This window comes from Oryctolagus cuniculus, chromosome 10, assembly GCF_051225735.1.
Source record: "Oryctolagus cuniculus isolate XC-2025 breed Fujian yellow rabbit chromosome 10, ASM5122573v1, whole genome shotgun sequence".
NCBI lineage: Eukaryota > Metazoa > Chordata > Mammalia > Lagomorpha > Leporidae > Oryctolagus > Oryctolagus cuniculus.
Window position 1 is genome coordinate 106737972 of NC_142876.1, and position 21062 is coordinate 106759033.

The 21062-nt window shown below is 54.7% G+C and overlaps 1 protein-coding gene across 5 annotated transcripts in view; it reads right to left on the reverse strand.

Annotated features, from left to right (window-relative positions):
* The window catches only part of VIPR1 (vasoactive intestinal peptide receptor 1), a 31679-nt gene extending 22881 nt beyond the window's left edge, over positions 1-8798 (reverse strand). For 4 of the 5 annotated variants that reach the window (XR_016214900.1, XR_016214899.1, XM_008260255.5 and 1 more), the window contains exon 1: positions 8661-8798. Coding sequence is in view for 2 of the 5 variants with exons in the window: in XM_008260255.5 (XP_008258477.1) it covers positions 8661-8738 (78 nt within the window). In the remaining 3 variants the exon portion in view is untranslated. The remainder of the gene's footprint in view (positions 1-8660) is intronic. The other variant, XM_008260257.5, reaches the window with a different exon arrangement.
* Between the last annotated feature and the right edge of the window lie 12264 nt (positions 8799-21062).

Sequence of the window (21062 nt, forward strand, 5' to 3'; positions counted from 1 at the left end):
ACCCAGGATGCCCCTGAGACTTCCTCAGCATGAAGACCACACCTGCCCATGTGCCATTGATCTGGAAGCCACACGGGGAGCATGGCTTCCACCGGGGATGGCCAGCTGCGGGAGGGGGTGGAGCCATGAGCCGCTAAGTCACTGAAACAAGCACCCCGAGAGGAACATGGCTCCGTCACAGAGCAGGATGCAGCTATTTGTGTAACTGGTAAACATAAGATAGGAGGCTTGAAGGAGACGTCGGACTCATGGTGCCTCTGTGGGATCATGCACTTGCCCCCTTTCCCAGAGGGTCACTCTGGGTGAAACACTCATGGTGCTGTGTGTCTCAGAGCATCTGGGATCAGCCCCTAAGGCCTGACTGAAAACACCATGAGAGCATTTCAGGCATGGAAAGCCAAGACATAGTGCCAAAAACGGTTCTGCATGAAGGATCTCTGTGAGTGAGACCCCAGTGGAAAGAAGGGGCCATCAAAGGAGGAGGTACATTTCTCTGAAGGGAGGAGAGAACTTCCACTTTGCATTTGGCCCTGTCTAAAAACCAACAGAGTCTGTGAACTGAAAAGGCTTCGGTAGCCTTGGCAGCTCATGGCAAGAGCCTCAGGTGATCACTAACATCATAAATAACAACAGGAGTCACTGTGCACTTGCTCCCCATGCTGGACCTCTGTCCTTAATGAGTTGTACTATGATAATTAATGGTAGAACTTGTCTTCAAACTGTACTTTATACTTTGTGTGTCTGTGTGGGTGAAAACTGTTGAAATCTCTCCTTAGTAAAGAGTTGGTCTTCTGTATAAAAGTCAATTAAAAACTAATCTTAATGGAAAATGGAACGGGAGAGGGAGTGGGAGGTGGGATGGGAGTAGGGAGTGGGAGGGCAGGAATGAGGGGAAGAAACACTATATCCCTAAGCTGTACATATGAAAATTTGTATTTATTAAATAAAAACCTTCAAAAAATAGCATCTGGGGCCAGCTTGTCCTCAGGTAGGGAGAAGGCGGATCCCAGAGTAGACCCTCTGGGGACTGGTCCTCTTGGCTTTGTGTCCACCATTGGTTGGTCTTGCTGGGCACGTTTCTCCCTGAGGTACCCTCCCATGCCTGTTGTGTCCACCAGCAACAAGGTTCCTTATGCTTCCTGTTTCTCTCCCAGCCTCCCCTGCTTCTCCTGCCCATTCTCACCTCCCACAGTGGGAAGCAGATGAATGACAGCTCTTTCTGCCTCTCACTGCCCTTCACTCTTCCCTGGTGCCACACCCTCCTCCCTGAGGGACCACCTCCTCTCCTATTCCCCGTTCATGGGGTTCCGACGAATGCTCTTCCAGGGCACGGACACGTGACCGAGACTGAAGTCAGAGCATTTCTGGCCACAGTTGCCTGGCACATGGCCCAAGGCAGGCTATTCAGAGGCAGGAGGCTCTCTCCTGGGACTTTGTATTAAGTGATGAGGCAAATGGATTTGCTTTTTCCCACTGGCCTGGAGACCTCAAAGGATGCAGAGGCTGGAGCTGCTGCCACCATCTTGTTGACAGTGGAACGCAATGACAAAGGTCACACAGCTGAAGGCAGAACAGAGATGGAGAAAAGCCAGGTCCTCTCAACACTGCCTGAGCCCCTGAATGCATCCGTGCCTGAAACCAGCCCTGCCTCCAGCAACAGGAGCCCATACCTGTCGTTATGGCTGCAGCCAGCTGGGTTTCCTGCCTTGTGTCTGTGGTGTCCAGCCCTGTGGTCGGAGGATAGGACAACTGATGCCCTCACTTTCTCTCGAGCCAGGGCTGCGGCTACACAGTTTGCCAAGAGATATTTCTTTTCTAATCCCCCTGGGCACCTAGTATTCCAGGCAGCTTCTGTCTGATGGCAGAAGAGTGTTGGATCACCTTGTCCACTCTGCTCCTCCCAGCAGCACCGCCACGGGGCCCTTCATGGGAGGCAGTCTGGAGAAGAGGGGAGGGATGGCAGCTCCCAGGGTACCCAAGAACAAGGGGGGGCATCTCTAAACAAAGTGGGGAGGGGCAGGAAGGTGAGCTCTGTCCCTGCCACAGTTGAGTGCTGGGTCTTCATCTGGGTAGGGGTGGAGGGAATGGAGACCAAAAAAGGACCCAAGGTCACTGAGCAGCACATTCCCAGATGGCCCCCAAATCTCTGACCGCTGGTCTGGACTACATCAATCCTTTGCCTGGGGACATCTGGTCAACCAGGGCCACAGCTGGGGCAGATCCCTCTAACCCTTATCACTGAGGAATTCAGGCAGACTTTGGACTTCCTCTCTCACTTATTTCCCTATTCTAAACATTCTCATTATCCCTCCAAACTCTGGGCACATGGAGAGAATTGGAAAATTCCCTGGCTGAACAGAGCCAAGTTCATGGATACTGGGATGGGACGTAGCGGGAGTGTGGGCTTCGTACAGAACGGGTAGGAGAGGTAGACTCAGCGGATATGCAGGAGTGAAAATTCTAGAAAGTGGAAGCAGTGTGTTCACACCATGGGCACATGGACATGACCAGGGCAGTCCAGGCTGCAGGAAGCCTGGTGTGGCTGCAACAAGGCATTCTGGGAGCACCAGGAGATATGTCAGGAGCTGTAGTCAGGGGCGGGATTGGGAAGGGCCTTGAGTGCCAGTTTTGAAGTGTGAGCTTTGACTTCTGGGCCAGGAGCACTATCAGAAATTTGCAACAGGAGCGTGGGAGTAGAGGCTGCACACATTTTACAAAGATCTTCCAGACCATAGGTGTGGGCATGGGATGCTGTGAAATGCAGCAGCCGAGATCAGGAGAGATGGGAGAAGGACTCCCCTGTCTGCAAAGTGGCAAGCCCTGGCACTGCCCTGGATGATATACACCTCCATCTCCTGGGGCCCTCAGAGGAGGCGGGGAGAGGGTAGGGCACTCCGTGTGGTCCCCGCCACCCCTACCCCTCCAGTTCTCTATGGAAACCACCTTGCATCCTGTGATTTATTTCAGCCTCATGGGGGAGACTAAGGACCCAGAGAGAAAGCAGCGTGTTCAAGGGTACACAGGGCTTTGGCTTTGGTTTTCCTGTGTGCAGTGGGAGAGGAGACGAGGATGTGTAGCAAGGGAGGCAGGGGAAGAGGAGGAGAGGAGCCGGAGGGGGCAGGGCAGGAAGGGAGGGGGCTAGGGACACGAGCACATGCAGACTGAGGCACCCAGACGTCATGGAAGAGAGAAGAAACACCCAGCTTAGCCTATGACACCCAAAGAAGGTGAAATACAGTTTCACTTCATTACGAAAGGGCTCAAGGCAGCCTGCCAGGGCCATGGGAAGGTGTCACGGCTTGAACTGGGTGGTGGCTGCACAGGTGCGCACACGGGTGACAGTTCACGGAGCTGTCACTGCAGATATCTGCATGTTACTCAGGAAACATGTCTGGGAAGTTGCGGGACAGCACGTGGCACGCCTTCCCGTGTCCCTGCAGAAGCAGCTCCGCTGGGAGAGCTGCAGAGCCCAGTTAAGACCACAGACTCCGGGGTCAGCCAGCCTGCCGCTTCCTGGTGGGGTGACCTTGAGTGACTTTCCCAGCCTCCTCTGTAGAATGGGGACAAGAAGCATGCTGACTTCCAGGATCGTGTCAAGGGTGACATGAGGAGGACGCTGACCTGGCCCTCGGGGACTGCCAACAAGGGTTACAGCTATTGCCAAAGCACCTTCTCTCGTGCCCAGCTGGCCCGGCCACAGCCTCACCGCCTTGCATAAGCCCAGGCAGTCGGAATGTCCTACCCACTGGCAGGTGGCACCGCACCCACCAGAGCAGAGGTCTCCAGCCTGTCATTTTTTGCGCGCCCCGACAGTAATCTGAGCTCTCTCCTCTTCCCTGCATTTTCACACTCCTTCACCCGTGCCAGTGGCCCAGAGCCTCCCTTCTCTGAGCATCCAGACTGTGCCATCCACACCTCCTCTGGGGGGAGGCCGAGCCCTGGGTGTCAGGAGAGGAGAACGGGAATTGGAGCATGTGTATGTGTGTGTGTGTGTGTGTGTGTGTGTGTGTGGTGTGTACGCATGCGTGCATTCAGGTGGGAGGTGTGGTGAGGAAGAGGAGGAATGTATGGAAACAGATTTGGGCTCGAGGCAAGAAAGAACACTGCAGAGCTTAGAACGGTATCTTGCAACTAACAGACTCCCAGCAAGACGCTCAGCCTTTTCCCAACTAAGGGTGCTTCTTGGAAGCCTTCCTTTGGGGCACGGAGCCTTGCAGGCCAAGCAGGCAATTTGGTTCCTCTGCTCCCTGTAAGTCACCCATGGCACCCCGGGGAACTGGCATTCCCTGGACCCATTGTACGGATGTGTGTCTGTGGCACGGGGGGCACAGTGCAAGGAGGCAGGTCGGTGACCTCTTCCTCTCCTTGGGTAAAGATCAGGAAGAACTTGTTTTGAAGTCAGATAATAGGAGGCACTTCCTGAGAGATAGGAATCTCCACATCATGAGCTGTGCTAGAGGGGATGTGGGTGCAAAGGGCCAGCCCAGTGCCCACAGCCAGACACCCCACCAGCTCGCCATTCAGTTCCACGGGTCACCCAAAGCTCTTGTAATGAGACCAAACCCCTAGGGATGTCACCACTTGCCTTGGGGTGCCTGATTAAGTGCTGGTTGAAGATACAAAGGGATTTTTGTTAATTTTCTTAAGTGTGATGATAGTGTCACAGTGACACAGGAAGGTGGCCTTTGGTTTTGGAGATGCATGTTGGAACAATTTGGGACAAAGGGTCAGGATGTTTATAATTTACTTTAAGATACTTTAGCCAAAAAAGCAGATGATGCAAACATGAATTGTTAAGGACTCACAATTGTCAATTCTAGGAATTGGATGTTTGCATGTCCACTGTCCCATGATCTCTACCTGTCTGAACATTTTTCACAAAACAATGTTGAAAGGAGATTAAACTGTTTCTGTTGGGAGATTAAGCCGACACACCCTATCCTGAGTGCGTGGTTTGAGCCCCAGCTCCCCTGTTTCTGATCCAGCTTCCTGCTAGTGTGCACCCTGGGAGGCAACAGGTGATACTTCAAGTACTTGGGTCCCTGCCAGCCACATGGGAGACCCAGAAGAAATTCCTGGCTTCTGGCTCTGGCCTGACCCACCCCTGGGTGTTTTGAGTATTTGGGGCGTGAACCAGTGGGTGGTTCCGATTTTCCAATAATTAAAAATGAAACACAGCAAAAACCAAAACAAATAAACAAAAAACACCCGGCACCCTCTTTCTTTTTCTTCTTCGGAAATGCTTCCAAGATAGGAAATTTGGGACATATTGTAATTTTCCTGGACTCAAAGGAAATCAGAAATCCAACCAGACAACACAGTCTGGGAAATGGGGCAGAAGCGGCCAGGGACAAAGGGAGTCCCCTGGCCTCCGGCTCTTCCATGGCCAGGGTGACCACAAGCAGGGGCCCTGCCATGGCAGGAGGGTATCAAGTTCAAGGCCACTTCCTGGTGTCACATTGCAGGTCGGACCTCTACCGAGGCTGGCGCCCATCACCGTCTGACAATACCCGTCGCCTCCCTGGGCCTGGAGTCCCGGCCCCCAGAACTCCTCCTGCTGGGGACCAAGGGGAAGGGATGGCCTGTCACTCAGTACACACAGCACGGTCACCACCCTGCCCCCCTCCTAGGCTCTCCGATGCCCCGCCTGGAGGACCAAGTTCATTTCACAGGGATGCTGGAGCTGGCTCCGTTCCGGATCTTCCTCCTCCCCATGTCCCATGCACACACTGGGGAAACTGAAGCCCTTGCACAGAGGCGAGCTGTTCCCCAGGTCAACGGGCCATTGCGTCAAAGAACTGTGGTGGGCCGGCGCCGTGGCTCAATAGGCTAATCCTCCACCTAGCGGCGCCGGCACACCGGGTTCTAGTCCCGGTCGGGGCACCGGATTCTGTCCCGGTTGCCCCTCTTCCAGGCCAGCTCTCTGCTGTGGCCCGGGAAGGCAGTGGAGGATGGCCCAAGCGCTAGGGCCCTGCACCCCATGGGAGACCAGGAGAAGCACCTGGCTCCTGCCTTCGGATCAGCTCGGTGCGCCGGCCGCAGTGCGCCGGCCGCAGCGGCCATTGGAGGGTGAACCAACGGCAAAAGGAAGACCTTTCTCTCTGTCTCTTTCTCTCTCTCACTATCCACTCTGCCTGTAAAAAAATAAAAAAAAAAAAGAACTGTGGTGATAACCAGGTTTCCTGCCCATGGACGCTCAGGACAGAGGATGGGAGAAACTTCCGTCACCCAGCACTGTCCCCTTGGAGCCCTGGGCAGCCTGACCTGGACTGCATCCACGGTCACCTGGGCAGCTGGCCTCTGGGGAAGGGTGCCTATGGTACAGGGAGACCTGCAGGAGTAAGTGGCTAGCGCCTGCGTCAAGGAGGAGCCAGAGAATTCAAAGCCGTCCCAGACGCTGAGCGGGGCTTCCTCCTTCTGGGGTCCAGCCTGTTGGTCCTGCTAAGTCAAGCTGTTTTGTAGTCCGGGGTAGAAGGTTGACCCATGTGGCCAACTCTTTAGGGCATTGTCATTCTTCCTCCAGGGAGCCTTCCCTGACTGCTCCTCCCAGTCAGGACTTCTGCCCCTGCTTTTAAGAGGCTGAACCCTACAACCTCCTGGGCTATTCCTCCCGGGTGTGATGGTCCCCACCAGCCTGAGAAACTTCCAGGGCAGGGCCTGGGTCTGCTCCTGCTCTGGGGCCCCTTCCCCCCGATCAGTCATGTGCTGGGCAGGTTGCCCTATGAGCTCTGCCAGGGGGTGAGGGGCCCCCGTGGATGCTGTGGGGTGCAGGACGGGGCAGCGGAGGCCTGGCGGTGGCCTTGGGGCAGACTTCCTCCTCGGAGACACTGGAGGTTTTCTTTCCTTTTTTTTTTTTTTTTTGCTTCCCTGTTCAGAGATTTTCCCTTCCCAGGCTGAGGTCAGGGTACCATAAACAGGTGCGATAAGGCCTTGGGCCTTCAACCTGAACTTTGCAGCTGCCGTTTTATGACTCCGATAACGTCCGTGCCCCCCCCCCCCCCCCAGAGTGTGATTGGAGCAGAACCGCCTGGTGTCCATCCAAGAGGGAGCCGCGGAGCGGGGAAGAAGTCTCCTCGCTCCAGCCTGTCCGGCCCAGCCCTGAATGAGAGACCCCAGCCCCTGATCGGAATCCCCTTGACTGGGAGGCTGGGTAGGGCTGAAAGGTGGAGTCAGAGAGGGGAGGGCTAGGTGTGCTGGAGCAATCAGGGAAGGCTGTCAGGAGGAGGAGACAGAGCTGGGCACCGACAAGGAGGGGTAGGCATGGGAGGAGTCAGCCTCAGGCTATCTCAGGTGAGAGGCTGCCTGGCTGAAGCCATTGTGCCCTGAGCGTGGACTCAGAAGCCTTCAGACATCGGGGGTGGGGGGTAGGGGGGCATCCCCTGGCTTATCTGAGAAAGGTTTGGTTGGCTGAGGCTCAAGGTAAGGAAAGCCAGAGGATTGGTGAGGCCTGGAGACTAGGTGACCTGCGGAGGAGGGGCGTTGTAAATGGGGCCAGAGCTGTGGCCTAGGAGTACCAGCAAAGTGAGGCTGTGATGGCTCAGGGAGCGGGTCTCCTGACACCCACGGGAGGAGGGGAGGCTCCTAGGACAATTTCCTGAGCCCGGGTGTGCGAGATACTGAAACAGCAGTGGGTGCCCTGCTGGGGGTGATGGCAAAGGACGTGATCTCGGGACAGACCTGGCCCTGCCCCAAAGACCAACTCCAGATTCCACGAGGCCTGACATAGGGGTGCAGAGAAAATCTGCCTCTGTCCAGTTCTGACAGGTGGAGGGGTCAGGCTCAGAGGCTCTGATGTCTCTGAGCCTCATCTGCCCTATCTGTAAAACGGGCTTGGGTAGACTCAGTGAGGTCTTCCCTGTGCTTGGAGGCAGAGATCCATGCATCTCCTGCCTCAAGCAGGCACCGCTCTGCCACCCAGGTGTGCCACCCACCGACGCACACAAGTATCTCCACTCATGGGACACACAGGCACACAAGCGTCGGGGCATACACAGATCGGCCTGCGGAAAAAGCAGAGGCCAGAGCAAGAGGAAGGCCACTACTGGTGGTCACTGTCTCCCTATCCAGCTTTCCCCCACTCACAAACCTGAGCTCCCGTGAACACCGCAGGCAACCCCTCACTGCCTGCCGGCCACCTTCCACCTGGGCTCCTGTGCCTCTCCCCTCTGCCCATTGCCACCCACAGGATCCCAAGGGCCCCTTCCCAGGTCTCTGGCCCCGACCCTGGGTCTGCTTCTCAGACCTCACCTCCACAAGCACACACAACGCCCCCACAGTCTCTCGAGACAGGCACGGCACAGCACACAACGACCACCCTCACAGCCTCCCTCCCGCCCACAACCTTCCAGACTGTCCACTCAGTCGACCCCCGTGCCTGGCCTGCAGCCACAGGCCTCGCTGCCGCTCGCACACCCGCACCCACTACTTGGAACCCAAGTTCCCCTCCACCGATATCCCGTACAGCCTCGCTGTGCAGGCTCTGCGCTGAGCTGGAAGGGACCCAAGGCGACCACGACCCCTCTTCGGGGTCTAGATCCGGCCCGGGGCTGAGAGAGGAGGCGAGACGGGGCGCCGGGCGCCTCTTCTTCCCCTGACCCAGACGCGCACACAGATGGCCCGGCTCCCGCCGCCCCCACTCCCCACTAGCTGCCGGGACTCACCGCGGGCCCGAGGGCGCAGGCGAGGGCGCCTGCCAGCACGCACAGCCAGCGGGTGGGCGGTGGGCTAGGCGGGCCCATGGTCCGCCCCAAGCCCGCGGCGGGCGGCCCCGCGCGGGCACTGGGCTGGCGGGCTGTGCAGCGCGCGGGCGATGGCCGGGAACCCGCGGAGTGGCGTTGGCACCGTGGCCCTGGCGGTAAGAGGCGCGCCGCGGGGCTGGGGGCGGGCCACGGGGGCTCGTCTGACGGGCGCCGGGAGCAGCCAATGGATGGCAGGGGGTGGAGCCGCCGCGCAGGTGTGGGGAGGGGCCGGGCCCCGTGGGTGGGGAGTCCCCGGCTCTTCCTCCGCTCGTCCCACGCGACTGTCTAACGTCGTGAGGTGTGCACGAACCCTCGCCCCGCGCAGCTCGTCTCCCCGAGTCTCGCGACCCCGTCACGCCCCGTCCTTCCCTGCTCGGCCCACGATGTCCCCAGGAGCCTGGCTGCGCTCCCCCAACCTCCGCACACCCCCTTAGCCCCACCCCAAGGCGCTGCACGTCTACTCTCGGAGCCGCCCCCTCCAGGCTGCTTCCCTGCCAGTTTCCCCTCTGCGCCTCGGAGAGCTCGTGCGCGCCCGCCGGTTGCGAGACGAGAAATGCCACCGCCGCCCCTGGCTGTGGCTGCTAAAGGCGCAGGGCCGGGGGCTGGCGGCGACCAAGGGTAGGTGGAGCGCGTCGTTCCAGGCATTTTCGGCCGCCCCGACGCATCCGTCGGGCTGGAGAGGCCCGGCCAGGACAAGCGAATAGAGCCCGACTCTGGGCTCCTCGGTGCGGCCCGCGCCCCGGGGCCGGCCGGCGAGGCGCCCTTGGCACGGGTTCGGCGCTCTGGCCCCTCACGCTCCGGAGGTCCGCTCCTGGGCGGCCGACGCGTCCGCGCCCTCGCGCGTCACGGCGCAGGCAGGCGCCTCCTGAGGGAGGCTGGGCCGAAGTTCCAGCGCCCTCGCGCGGAGAGGGGAGGCCGGCTGGCAGCTCTCGGGCCCCGACTCCGCAGCCTACCTGAAGCCAACCAGAGACTCCGTCCCCACCACGCTTTCCTCGCCTTACCGCTGGGGAAACTGAGGCCCAGAGGGTGGCCGGAACCTGGGTCGCCTGCCCTTGGTGCTGTGCTCCAAGGCTCGGCGGGCAGGTCGGCGCTGGGTGACATCCGCCTGCCTCCCTCGCCTCCTGTCCTTAGGGCTCGGTTTATCCGCCCCTGGAACCGGGCGCGGGTTCACCGTGTCTGCGCCAGAGGCTGAGTCTTCTTGGGGACCAAGGGCAGGTGGCTGTCTTGCCCACTCCCGGAGGGCTCCAGCAGGCCGCGTCGAGGCCGGAAGTGGCGGCGGGATAGGCGGAGGATGGCAAGCCGAGAGGACCGCGCCTCGCCCCGCGCAGCGGGATGCGCAGCCCAACTCCAGGCACCACCCTGAGGACCCACCCCGGCCTCACCTCACTCTCTGTAGCGAGGGGGTGCAGTGGGCCTGAGGGGGTCAGGGAGGAGCCAGGAAGAGGCCAACGCCCTGGGTCTCTCTGCCGCCTAACCCCGGGGGCTTACCTTTGCCTTCTACTCCCTCTCCTGCTCCTCCTCCCCCCTCCCCCTTTTCACTTCACCGAATTTGTGCTGTGTTCTTGGGGACACAGAGCCGGGTAAGCCCAAGGCATCTCTTCACCAGAGGAGAACTATGGTGTGCCCCATCGTCTTTCTCGTTGGTTGGAGGCATGATTGCTGACCCTGGACAGAGGTCCTTCCCCAGATAAAGGACCTGGGGAGGTGCCTGCGCCCTGGCCTCTGGGATTTGAGCCTGGTCCCCCAGCAGAGGGAGCGCGTGAACCCTGGCCAGCCATCTCCTTAGCCGTGAGCCCTCCTGGGAGAAGCTATGGGCTCCGGGGGTGCTCCGTGCCCCTGCCGGGCCTCTGCAGGGCTGGGGCATGCTGTCCTTATTCTGGGGAGCCACAGCACTGACTGCACGCAGTGTCCCAGGATGCCTGGATGTGGAGAGTGAACCACCCATCCTTGACCACCCAGCACGTACGTGCGCGCACACACACGCATGCGCACACACCTCACCTAGCTGCAGAATGCTGAAAGCCCGTTCTTCGGGCTGCATCCCCTGGCCTGGTGAGGACTGAGATCTAGGGTATTTGAGGGCATGATGAAGGGGATGAGGACTGGGGAGACAGAAAGAAGCCAGAGCCCACTTTGCCACTTGAACCCCAGCAGGGTGAGGAGGGAGGGCAGGGAATGTTAAGGCCACCAGTGGGACTGGGCTGCGCTCTGCCTGCCCTGGGGCAGCCACCAGTGGGGTTGGATGGCCAGGCCAGAGGCAGTGAGAGTGCCCGGCAGGCCTCCTGGTGCCTCTGCTGTCCTGCTCCCAGGAAGGGAGAAAGTGAGCCATGAAAAACACTTCTCTGTACTTCCGGAATGTTCTCCTGGGGCACCTACCCTTCCTCATCTCTCAAAGGGTACACAAAGTATTCTGAAGTCAAAGAAGCAGAAAGAAGAAACAGCAAAAACCTAAGCATTTCAACCAAAGCTAAATTCAACGCGTTGTTCCCACATGTCCTGTCCTGTGTTCAGAGGCTCTGGGGGCAAGGTGGGACTCAACCATGGACCCAGTCCTGTGGAATCAGGAATAAACCTTCCTTTTGCTCACCTAGGAGGCTCAGGAGGGCTTCCAGGAGGAGGAGGCACGTCAGGAGCAGAGGAAATAGAGCAGAGGTAGGACAGACAGGTCACCCAAGGAAGTAGAAGCCCTTCCTTGGAATCTTTCCCCTCCCCCCACCTTAACCAAAGCCTGAGCCCCTCTGCCTCCCTGGTACAGGCTGGGGGGGGGGGGTCCCCCACCCAGCTCCTGCTGTGTTTACCCATCCCTTCTTGCATAGCGTCCTTCCTGGATCCCTGGAACCTATCCCGTCTCTGTCCCAAGCCCTTATTTCCCTTCCAGATCCCGCCCTTATTTCCCTTCCAGATCCCAGAAACACAGAGGTGCAGAGGATGCTGGAGGTGGGGTGGAAAGAGAAGGGGAGCAGGAGGGAGAGGCAGTCACTTGCCATCCCCCGTGACAACGGGCTCGGTGGGAAGAGAATCTGCAGTTACTCATTCAGAGCCTGCCTGGCTTCCTGCCTGCCTCCTCCCTGCGGTGGGAGCCACCTTCACCTCCTCCAGCCCTGCCGCCACTTTTCAGAGTCATGCGCTCACTCCCTTCAAGGCTCAGGGCTCAGGAGCTAAGTGGCAGAGTGCTGCAGTGGACAGAGGAGGGCGTCTGAGGACCACAGAGCAGCCTGGATGGACACGGCACTGTTTCCTCCGGGGCAGAAGGAGGAAGCACCCTGGCCAGGGAGTCCCGGCTCCAGGATTCCCCTGCAAGAGCCATCGGCATTGCCACCCGAGTGTAGGCAAGCACGATCTTCTCTGGGCTTCTGAGTTGAAGGGACCTTCATACCCACTGAAGGTCAAGTGCAGCTGGCAGCTCCAGAGACAGCAAGTGCTCTCCAGCTCCCCAGGCTGCCCCTTCTTTTGGGACCAGTTCTTCCTGTACAAAGACCCATCTTAACTGCAAGCTGAGGTTCGGCAGCAGAGACCGAGACCTTCATCCCTTCTGCCATAGCATGTAGTACACATCATTCATTCATCCTTCATGAATCACCTCCACACTGGTCTGGTCCCGTGATGGGGGTCGGGGTGTGGCTGTGACTTAAACACCTAGCACTGCTTGAGTATGGGGGAGGGGGTTGGAGAGGTCTTCTGTGGGAGCTGCAGCTGTACCTGGGGGGAAATCCAAGTTCACAGGAGCACAGGGGGCAGAGAAGGAACTGTCCTGACTTGATGAGCGTGGAAATGAAGCCCAGGGACCAGTTCTGCCATGGCCATCCCTTGCTGCTTGAGGCTGGAGCTTAGAGCTCTGTGGGCACTCTCTAGCCATGTCAGCGCAGGTCCTCCAGTGAACAGATACTAAGATGCAGTGAGGAATAAAGGCATGCATTGGACGGCAGGGGAACCCTGTGAAAGACAGAGCAGGAGAAAGCAGGTGTCAGTGGAGAGAACCTCAGACTGGGTCTCTGCCCACCTGGCAGTGAGCTCCAGGGCAAAGACTGCACACAGAAGCCTTAGGCACCCTACTGTGTGCAGAATGGGCTGAGGCCCTCTGGGGAGCCCACGGCCCGTTCCAGCTGTGGCGCAGCCCAGAGGTGATGCAAATGGAGGCTGTCTGCCTACTGAGGCACGGGAAACGAAGCAGATGGCTCCTGCTCCAGAGAACAGAGAAAGAGGTGATCCAGGTTCTGCCCTCGGGATCTCCTAGGCGGGGTACAGAGAAGGAAAGCCAAAGAAGGGCTCCTTTCCTCAAAAATCCTAGGGCTCAGTTTAGTGCAGGGGTCAGCAGTCTGTCACTAAGTGGCTCAGCTTGGGGGTTGTGGCGCAATGAATCTGGAGACCCTAGAGTGATGGACTTCTCCCCTCTTTTTAATTCTACAATAGCAGCCATAGTCCCTGGCTAAATGCTTACTGCAGCCTGTGTGTGTGTGTGTGTGTGTGTGTGTGTCCACGTCCATGTACAAGAGCAAGTGAGCATGGGTCCTTGTGTATGGACAGGAGTCTACGCAGACATATCTGCTTTCAGCAGGGTTCCGAGAGCAGGGCTTGGCCAGGGTGAGTTAGGACAAGGTAGAATTAAGGGCAAGGTTCTGGGTCATGGGGGACAGAGAGGGCATGAACCACAGAGAGAGAACCCAGGACCACAGTCAGCACCAGGTCGACTCTCAGAGCTCATTGCTGGGATGACGGATGCTTGCAGGGGCCTTGTGAAAGCTCAGACTAACGCCTGTGGGATCTCAAAATCCTCACGCTCACACCCCCCGCAGTCCCAGCTCCGCTTTGGGCAGTTAACTTTGGGCAGAGATTCTGGAAAAGGGAGATACGGAGTTTCACTGCAACAACTGATGCCATGAGATTAAGGTGGGTGTTAGAAATTTAAGAGCATCCACTGGGGAATAAAATAAGTCCTCATATGACTCCCAAATAACCAGAAGGAGAAAAAAAAATCACCAATCCAATAAAAGATCGTATGTGTGGGAGGATTAAAAATAACAATATATGATAAAGGGAAGCAAAGAATCAAATGTCAGGAATAATGGCAAAAAATTAATCATCATAGTCAGTGTGAATGACAGAGACTTCATGAGGGAAAAAAGCACCAAGAGGGTAGATAGTTCATTTTGCTGCAAAATTCAATCTATCAGGAAGCTCTAATAACCCCCAAGAACTGCTGCGTCAAATGAGGTAGCTTCAAGATATATACAAAAGAAATGTAGAAAAAGGAGGCGTTTTCAAACCCACAGTCACAGTGGCAGATCTGAACACCCTTCTCTCAGGAATTCCATTCAACTGTCAGAATGAATGAACTGGAGTCAAATCTGCAATGGACGTATATACAACTACAAATACAGGGTTGAGCAGCCAAACAAAGTTGCAGAGTGATATGAGTGTCATAGTGGTACTTATGCAGGGGTTTTCCCCCAAGTTCTATTTATTTTAAAGGCATTTATTTATTTTAAAGGCACAAAGAGAGAGAGAGAGAGATCTGCCATATGCTAGTTCATTCCCAGATTCCTGCCAGGCTGAAGCCAGGAGCTGGGAACACCCTCTGGGTCTCCCACATGAGTGGCAGGAACTCTAGTACCTGAGCCATCATCTGCTGCTTCCCAGGGGCACTGGCAGGGAGGTGGACTGGAAACAAAGGAGCTAGGACTCTAACCATGGCTCCGATAAGGGATGGGGGAGTCCCAAGCAATGGCTGAGCCCACTGAGCCACAATGCCCACCCCTCATTTAGAGTTTAAAATCTGCACACAAGATTATGTGCCTTTTATGGATATATAAATACGTGGCCAAAGTATAAAAAAGACCCAGGAATGATGAACACCCAAGTTACATTAGTGGTTACCTCTGTAGAGAGAAGGAAGGGAAGAGAAGAAAGGAGGTGTATTAGTTTTCAATTGCTTTATAGCAAATTACCACAATCTTAGCAGCATGAAAAAATATTCATTTATGTTAAAAATTATTTACCCAGGCCTGCGCCACGGCTCACTAGGCTAATCCTCCGCCTTGCAGCGCCAGCACACTGGGTTCTAGTCCCGGTCAGGGCGCCGGATTCTGTCCTGGTTGCCCCTCTTCCAGGCCAGCTCTCTGCTGTGGCCAGGGAGTGCAGTGGAGGATGGCCCAAGTGCTTGGGCCCTGCACCCCATGGGAAACCAGGATAAGCACCTGGCTCCTGCCATCGGATCGGTGTGGTGCACCGGCCGCAGCGCGCCAGCCGCGGCGGCCACTGGAGGGTGAACCAATGGCAAGGGAAGACCTTTCTCTCTGTCTCTCTCTCTCACTGTCCACTCTGCCTGTCAATAAAAAAAAATTATTTATCCATGTCTATTTATTTGAAAGGGAGAGAGTGAGAGAGAGCAAGTTCTCTTCCAGTAGTTCACTTTCTAAATGCCCATAACAGCCAGAGCTGAGTCAGGCTGAAACCAGAAACTGGGAAGTCCATGCAGATCCCCACATTGGTGAATGGCAGGGGCCCAAGTACACCTGCTGCCTCCCAGGGTGTGCACCAACAGGAAGCTGGAAGAGAGGGCAGAGCCAGGACTCAAACCCAGGTACTCTGATACAGGATGCAAGCTTCCCCAGGGGTGTTTTAACTGCTGTGCCAAACGCCTGCTCCAACACTGACTCATTAGCTTACATTTTCTACAGCTGTCCAGATATGGACATATGGGTTAATTTTATCCTCTGTGGAAATTAAGGTGTTGGCCTGGGCTGTGGTCTCACAGGGAGCTTAGGCTTCTCTTCCAAGTTCAAGTTCATTCAAGTTGTTGGAAGAATTCAGTTCTGTGCAGTGTTTTTTTTTTTTTTTTCCTGCTGGCCATTGGCCAGATATCATTCTCAGCTCCTAGAAGTTGACCTTGGATCTGAGCCACATGACCCTTTCCACAGGCAATTCACAGCAAAGAAGTTTGCCTTGTTGGGTCAGCAAGAGAGTATATGCTGCAGCTTTGAAGCTCACTTGTTCAGTCTGAGAACTCTAGAGCCTCTAAAAACAAAAATAAAATAAAATAAACAGACCCATGGTGCCCATGATTAAGTCAGACCCATCCACACTCAAGGGGAGAGAGTGATGATATGGGGTGTTTAAGGGGCAGGAATCTTTGGAGTCATCTTAGAATTCTGCCAACCACAGGAGGTATAGACAGGTGGTATTTAGTTGCACTGAATAATGTCTTTTAAAAATGCCTATGGCAAATACAGTATTCTGTTAGGTTCTAATAAAATTGGGTGACAGATACATTGAGTTTGATTTTCTTTTTGGTTAAAGATTTAGTTCTTTAATTAAAAGACAGAGTTGTATACACACACACACACACACACACAGAGAGAGAGAGAGAGAGAAAGAGAGAGAGAGAAAGAGAGAGAGAGATCCTCCATTCATTTGTTCACTCCTCAAATGGCCACAGTGGATAGGGCTGGGCCAGGTCAAAGCCAAGAGTTAGGAGCTTCTTCCCAGTCTCCCATGTGGGTGCAGGGGCCCAAGCACTTGGGCCATCTTCTGCTGCTTTCCCGGGCACATTATTGGGGAGCTGTATTGAAAGTGGAGCAACTGGGGCTTGCATTGGTGCTCATGTGGGATGCTTCACAGGCTTGTGGCTTGAAGACTGGGCAGAGAGAGCAAGAGGCCTGGGCTCGGCTGAGACAGCCTAGCTCTGGACCCACCTTTGTTCTTTATTCCACCATAGGGGTCCAGCAAAGAGGCCTCTGGGGTCTCTATAGTCTAACTGTGCACAGGCAAATAACCAAATGCATCTTCTTATCACGGTATTAGCGTTTTATTGCTACAACAAAGCACCTGAGACAAGTTGCTTATGCCAAGTGTGGTTGATTTTGGCTCATAGGTGTGGAGTTCACAGTGACAGCTGAAACGGTGGCTCGTGGGGAAAGGGTCCCATCTTTTTAACTCAGCTCCTGTATACTCTAACTTAGAAATCTCTCAGTTCCAACAAGGAACATCTAGAAAGGACTCATGGTTGTTCCACTCCTGGCTATTCCACTTCCAACCAGCTCTCTGCTACTGCCTGGGGAAGCAGTAGGAGATGGCCCAGGTCCTTGGGCCCCTGCACCCACATGGGAGACCCAGAAGAAGCTTCTGGCTCCTGGCTTTGGATTGGTGCAGTTCCGGCCATTGCTGTCAATTGGGGAGTGAACCATTGGATGGAAGACCTTTCTCTTCTCTCTCTGCCTCTCCTCTCTCTATGTAACTCTGACTTTTGAATAAATAAATAAATATTTTTTTTTAAAAAAAGTATGACACACGCAGTCTCCTGGCAAGTCCAGACAAGTTTGTTCAAAGGACATTGTTCCCTGAAGGGCAGCTTGAGACCGAAGTCTCATGAAATTACTACCATTGTAGTCAACTGGGGAGTGAACCAGAGGATGGAAGACATCGTTTTCTCTCTCTCTGCCTCTCCTCTCTCTGTGTAACTCTGATTTTCAAATAAATAAGTAAATCTTTAAAAAAAAAAAAAAAAAAGAATCAGATCTCTTCCCCAGAAGTCTTAACGCTTAGCCTGTTTGAAATTCTCTATGGAAGGCCTCTTATCTCACCTAACTTCCCTCCTACAGAATTCTGACACTGTTCCTCCTCCTCTCGCTTTCCTTCTTCTCAGGGAAATGCGCTCTCACTTATGGACCTGTGCAGACATTCATCTACCCAAACCACACTCTCTGCCTCCTGACTGTATTCCTGCCTCAACCTGGCAACTGAGTTTACCTAGAACAAAATGAGGCTGCTCTAAGCCAAAGTGGAGTGGGCCCTACCAGGTGATACTGACCACTCCTACCTCTGCCAAACTCAAAGAGCACCCCCCACCTTGGGTACATTTTACTTCATTAAAACGAGTAACAGCTCTCTCATGTAAGTCTATTCCACAGGACCCACCTCTCAGGCTGATGCCTCATTTTGGCCATCGTTCCCACCATGGGCAATATCTTATCTCTAGGATCTCCTTTTGTCCTCATAATCAAAGGGCTCCTATTTCTGCCATGCATAATTAACTTATTCCAAAGGTTCTTGCAGGAACGAAATAACTGCTATATCTCAAGCCGGCTCTAAGGAGCAAAACAAGACTGCTCTTCTTCAATCCATCGGATCTCCGAGTACAGACCCCTGGCTCAAGTCCTGGCTGGATGTCTACGCCCAGTATCAGCAGGAAGTAGCCAGAAAGAAAAAAGGCACCCCATCTCCTTATCTGTACTCAGAGTCAGCATTGATGGAACAAAGACATAAACCTCAGCCATTCTTGCTCATAGCCCAAAAGATAAACACTGGAATTTATTCCTTGCCTTTGAATCTTAATTGGGTCTCACACCCTATTGCCTTCATACCCCACCCCTTCACCCACAGCCTCCTGAAAGACCAGTTGCTCCAACACTTGAAAGACCAGTTCTAGGAATTTCCCTCCCCTTGCAGCCCCCTACCCCCACCCCCATCCCTAGCCCTGGGGGTCGGGGCCTTCTGCCAGGTGTTTCATCATGTGTATGCCGGCAGTTAGTCATCCACCTCTACAAATTTATTTTCTCTGAATAAATTCGGTCTGGTTGTAAATTCGTATGCTGCCACCTCCCAGCCCCTGTCAGTTTTGCATCCAGTCCTGGTGCTTTTGTGGGAACAGTCCTTTGGCACTGTAGAGCATCCCATGGCAAGAAGCAGCGTGCATCTGTCTGCATCTATGTGGCCCCGTGCACAGCACCAGGGTTCAAACCTGGGGCCCCACCCTAACAACCCAGCCGAGGCTGATCCAGTCCTCTCCCCAAGGCCTCACATTCAGGCACCATAAGTGGACTTAGTGTCCTCCCTGTTAGTATGGTTAACATAAGACTTCGAGGGCCAAACCTTTAACACTATTCAAACCACAGCATCCTCTGGTACTCTAATTAATCCCAGAGTCCCAGCCCATTGCTGTGTTCTTTGACATCTTTGGGAACACGGATCTGCCTTGTTGGTAGCTTTGGGATCCGCAAGGGAAGAAGGCTTACACCTCCGGGACTTGAGAGTCCCTACCCGCACTTCTGGGAATGAAAAGTCCTTGACAAGTGGGTGCCTAATGGTCAACCAATGAAGATCAGACCTGCCTCAACCTTTAACCCCCACGCCCTGTATCTATAAAAGGAGCCTTCCCAACCTCTGACACAGGACTTCCCTGGCCACCCGCCTCTCTTGGGACCGATGAACCTCGATGCCCGGGAGCAGAATTCCAATAAAAGCTTGTGAATTAATTGATTCGTCTGCCTGGGAAGGTTTGTTATGCACCGCACATCTTGCACTTGTCTCTGGAGATGAGGCTATTTTAGGCTCCTGGGACTCTCTTGAGGGTAATGTAGTCTCTGATGGCTGCCTACAAAAGGCCAGGGAGTCTGGTGCACAGCCACGAGAGAGGGACCGTGATGTGCCATCTCAGTTCTGCAGCAGACTCCGGCCTCACTGGGCTCAGAAGTCCTGAACCTTTCCTTTGATCTGTTGTGGGAAGCTCAGGCCACAAACCCTCAAGTGTAAGAAATATGGCTTCTCCTTCTTTTATAGAATTCAGATTGATTGGCGGAGATACACCATTCCTGGGGAAGTGGTGGGGAGCCACCTCCTGCTATCCACCCTCCGCCAAGACTGCTGGATCACATGCACAGGTTGGTGCCAAGGCTTGCGGCCAGTGTGGCCCTCAGCAAGTCCAGGGGCTGAGGCTTTGGGGCCTGAGAATCTTGGAGGGGCTGGGAGCCTCGTGTCCCGAGTCCAGCCCATTTGTGTACCTTAGGTCCCTTTCCTGAGGCAGGAAGCAGGCAAGGAGCAGGCTGAGGGAAGTCACAGGCAGGTCTAGAGCCACTCAACAGGGCGGGGTAGGTGAGGTGCAGTGAGGTGGGGGTGGGGTCCTCCCCAACTTCTCCCCAATCCCCAAGCTTGTCCTAGAAAACAAACACCAACTGAAAGGTCTTGAGGCCATTTCTGCTTTCTTCCCAGCCTCTACCTGTAAGGTGTCTGGCGCGCAACAAATCTTCCCAGGCAGACGAATCAATTAATTCACAGGCTTTTATTGGGGTTCCGCTCCCAGACGAGGTTCCCCGGTCCCAACAGAGCTGGGGCCGGGGAAGTCGCGCATCAGAGATTGGGAGAGCTCCTTTTATAGATTCAGGGCATGGGGGTTAAAGGTTGAGGTGGGTCTGATCCTCATTGGTTGACCTTTAGGCACCGCAGGGACCTTGACAAGGACTTTCTTCCCTGGAAGTAGGCCTCTCCATTCCCGGAAGTGTAGGCCTTCCCTCCTTGCGGATCCCAAAGCTACCACTACCCTCCTTGGTCGCTTAGTTACTGTCTTCTATGTCCCCACTTGAACCACGATCACGTTGAATCGGGTCACGAGCCTGTCATTTCATCTGTAAGCATGTCAGCTTGTATCTCTCTACATGACAAGGGCCCTGAAAAAGAACAGTGATCCTGTGACTCTTGATCCCATTTTCACACCGCAAAATACCTTAACGGCGGCGTTAGCTCTCCAGCTGTTGTTCAAGGTTCATTCCTTGCCTTACCTTTTCTGTCTAACCCCTTGTCTGCTTAGTTCAGAGTCACATGTCAGAGTTTAATGTGGAAACCCCTCCCCCATCTCTACCCATTCCTTTCTTCTTCTTGCAGAAAATGGGTCGTTGGTCCTGGACTCTAATGTTCAACAAGCAGATTTTGCCGATCGATCGATCCAAGTGTTAACCAGACCCCAAGGGGTACCCCTGTGAGTAGCCAGATGGGTTAATAGGCAGTCAGGGTGGTCCCAGTGGAAATTTGGGGTGTAGACTGCTTGCTTCCCCCCTCAAAAGGCTGTCTCAGCAAGATCCTAAGTGCCTACCTGCCCACTCCTAAAGTCTTATCAGGAGAATAGCAAGGGAGTGGCGATTCCCACAATGAACTCCCAGTTCATTGTTAAATAAATTAGGTATCCCACCCTTCTGTAGGCTCTTTTTTTTATCCTGAGCAAGCCACACAGCATAAAGGATTGCAAATCAGGTCTTTTGATGGGTTTTGCTGAATGTCAATCTGATTGTTAATTTATTTTTTTCAAAATTCTGCTTTAAAAACTCCACTACCACAGGCCACTTCAGGTTTTGCCTTTCTTGGAGCCCCCCTCTCTGCCACTCTGGCTGGAGGTCTCTGACTCCAATAAAGCTTGCTTTTTAACCTTTAAACCTTGCTTTTTCTCTTTGCCTGTCAGCTTGGAAATTCATCTTCCATGTGAGACAAAGAACACCTCCACCCACTTACCCTTCAACCTCTCTTCTCTTGCCTCCCCAGTTTTTTAAGAACTTATCCCTA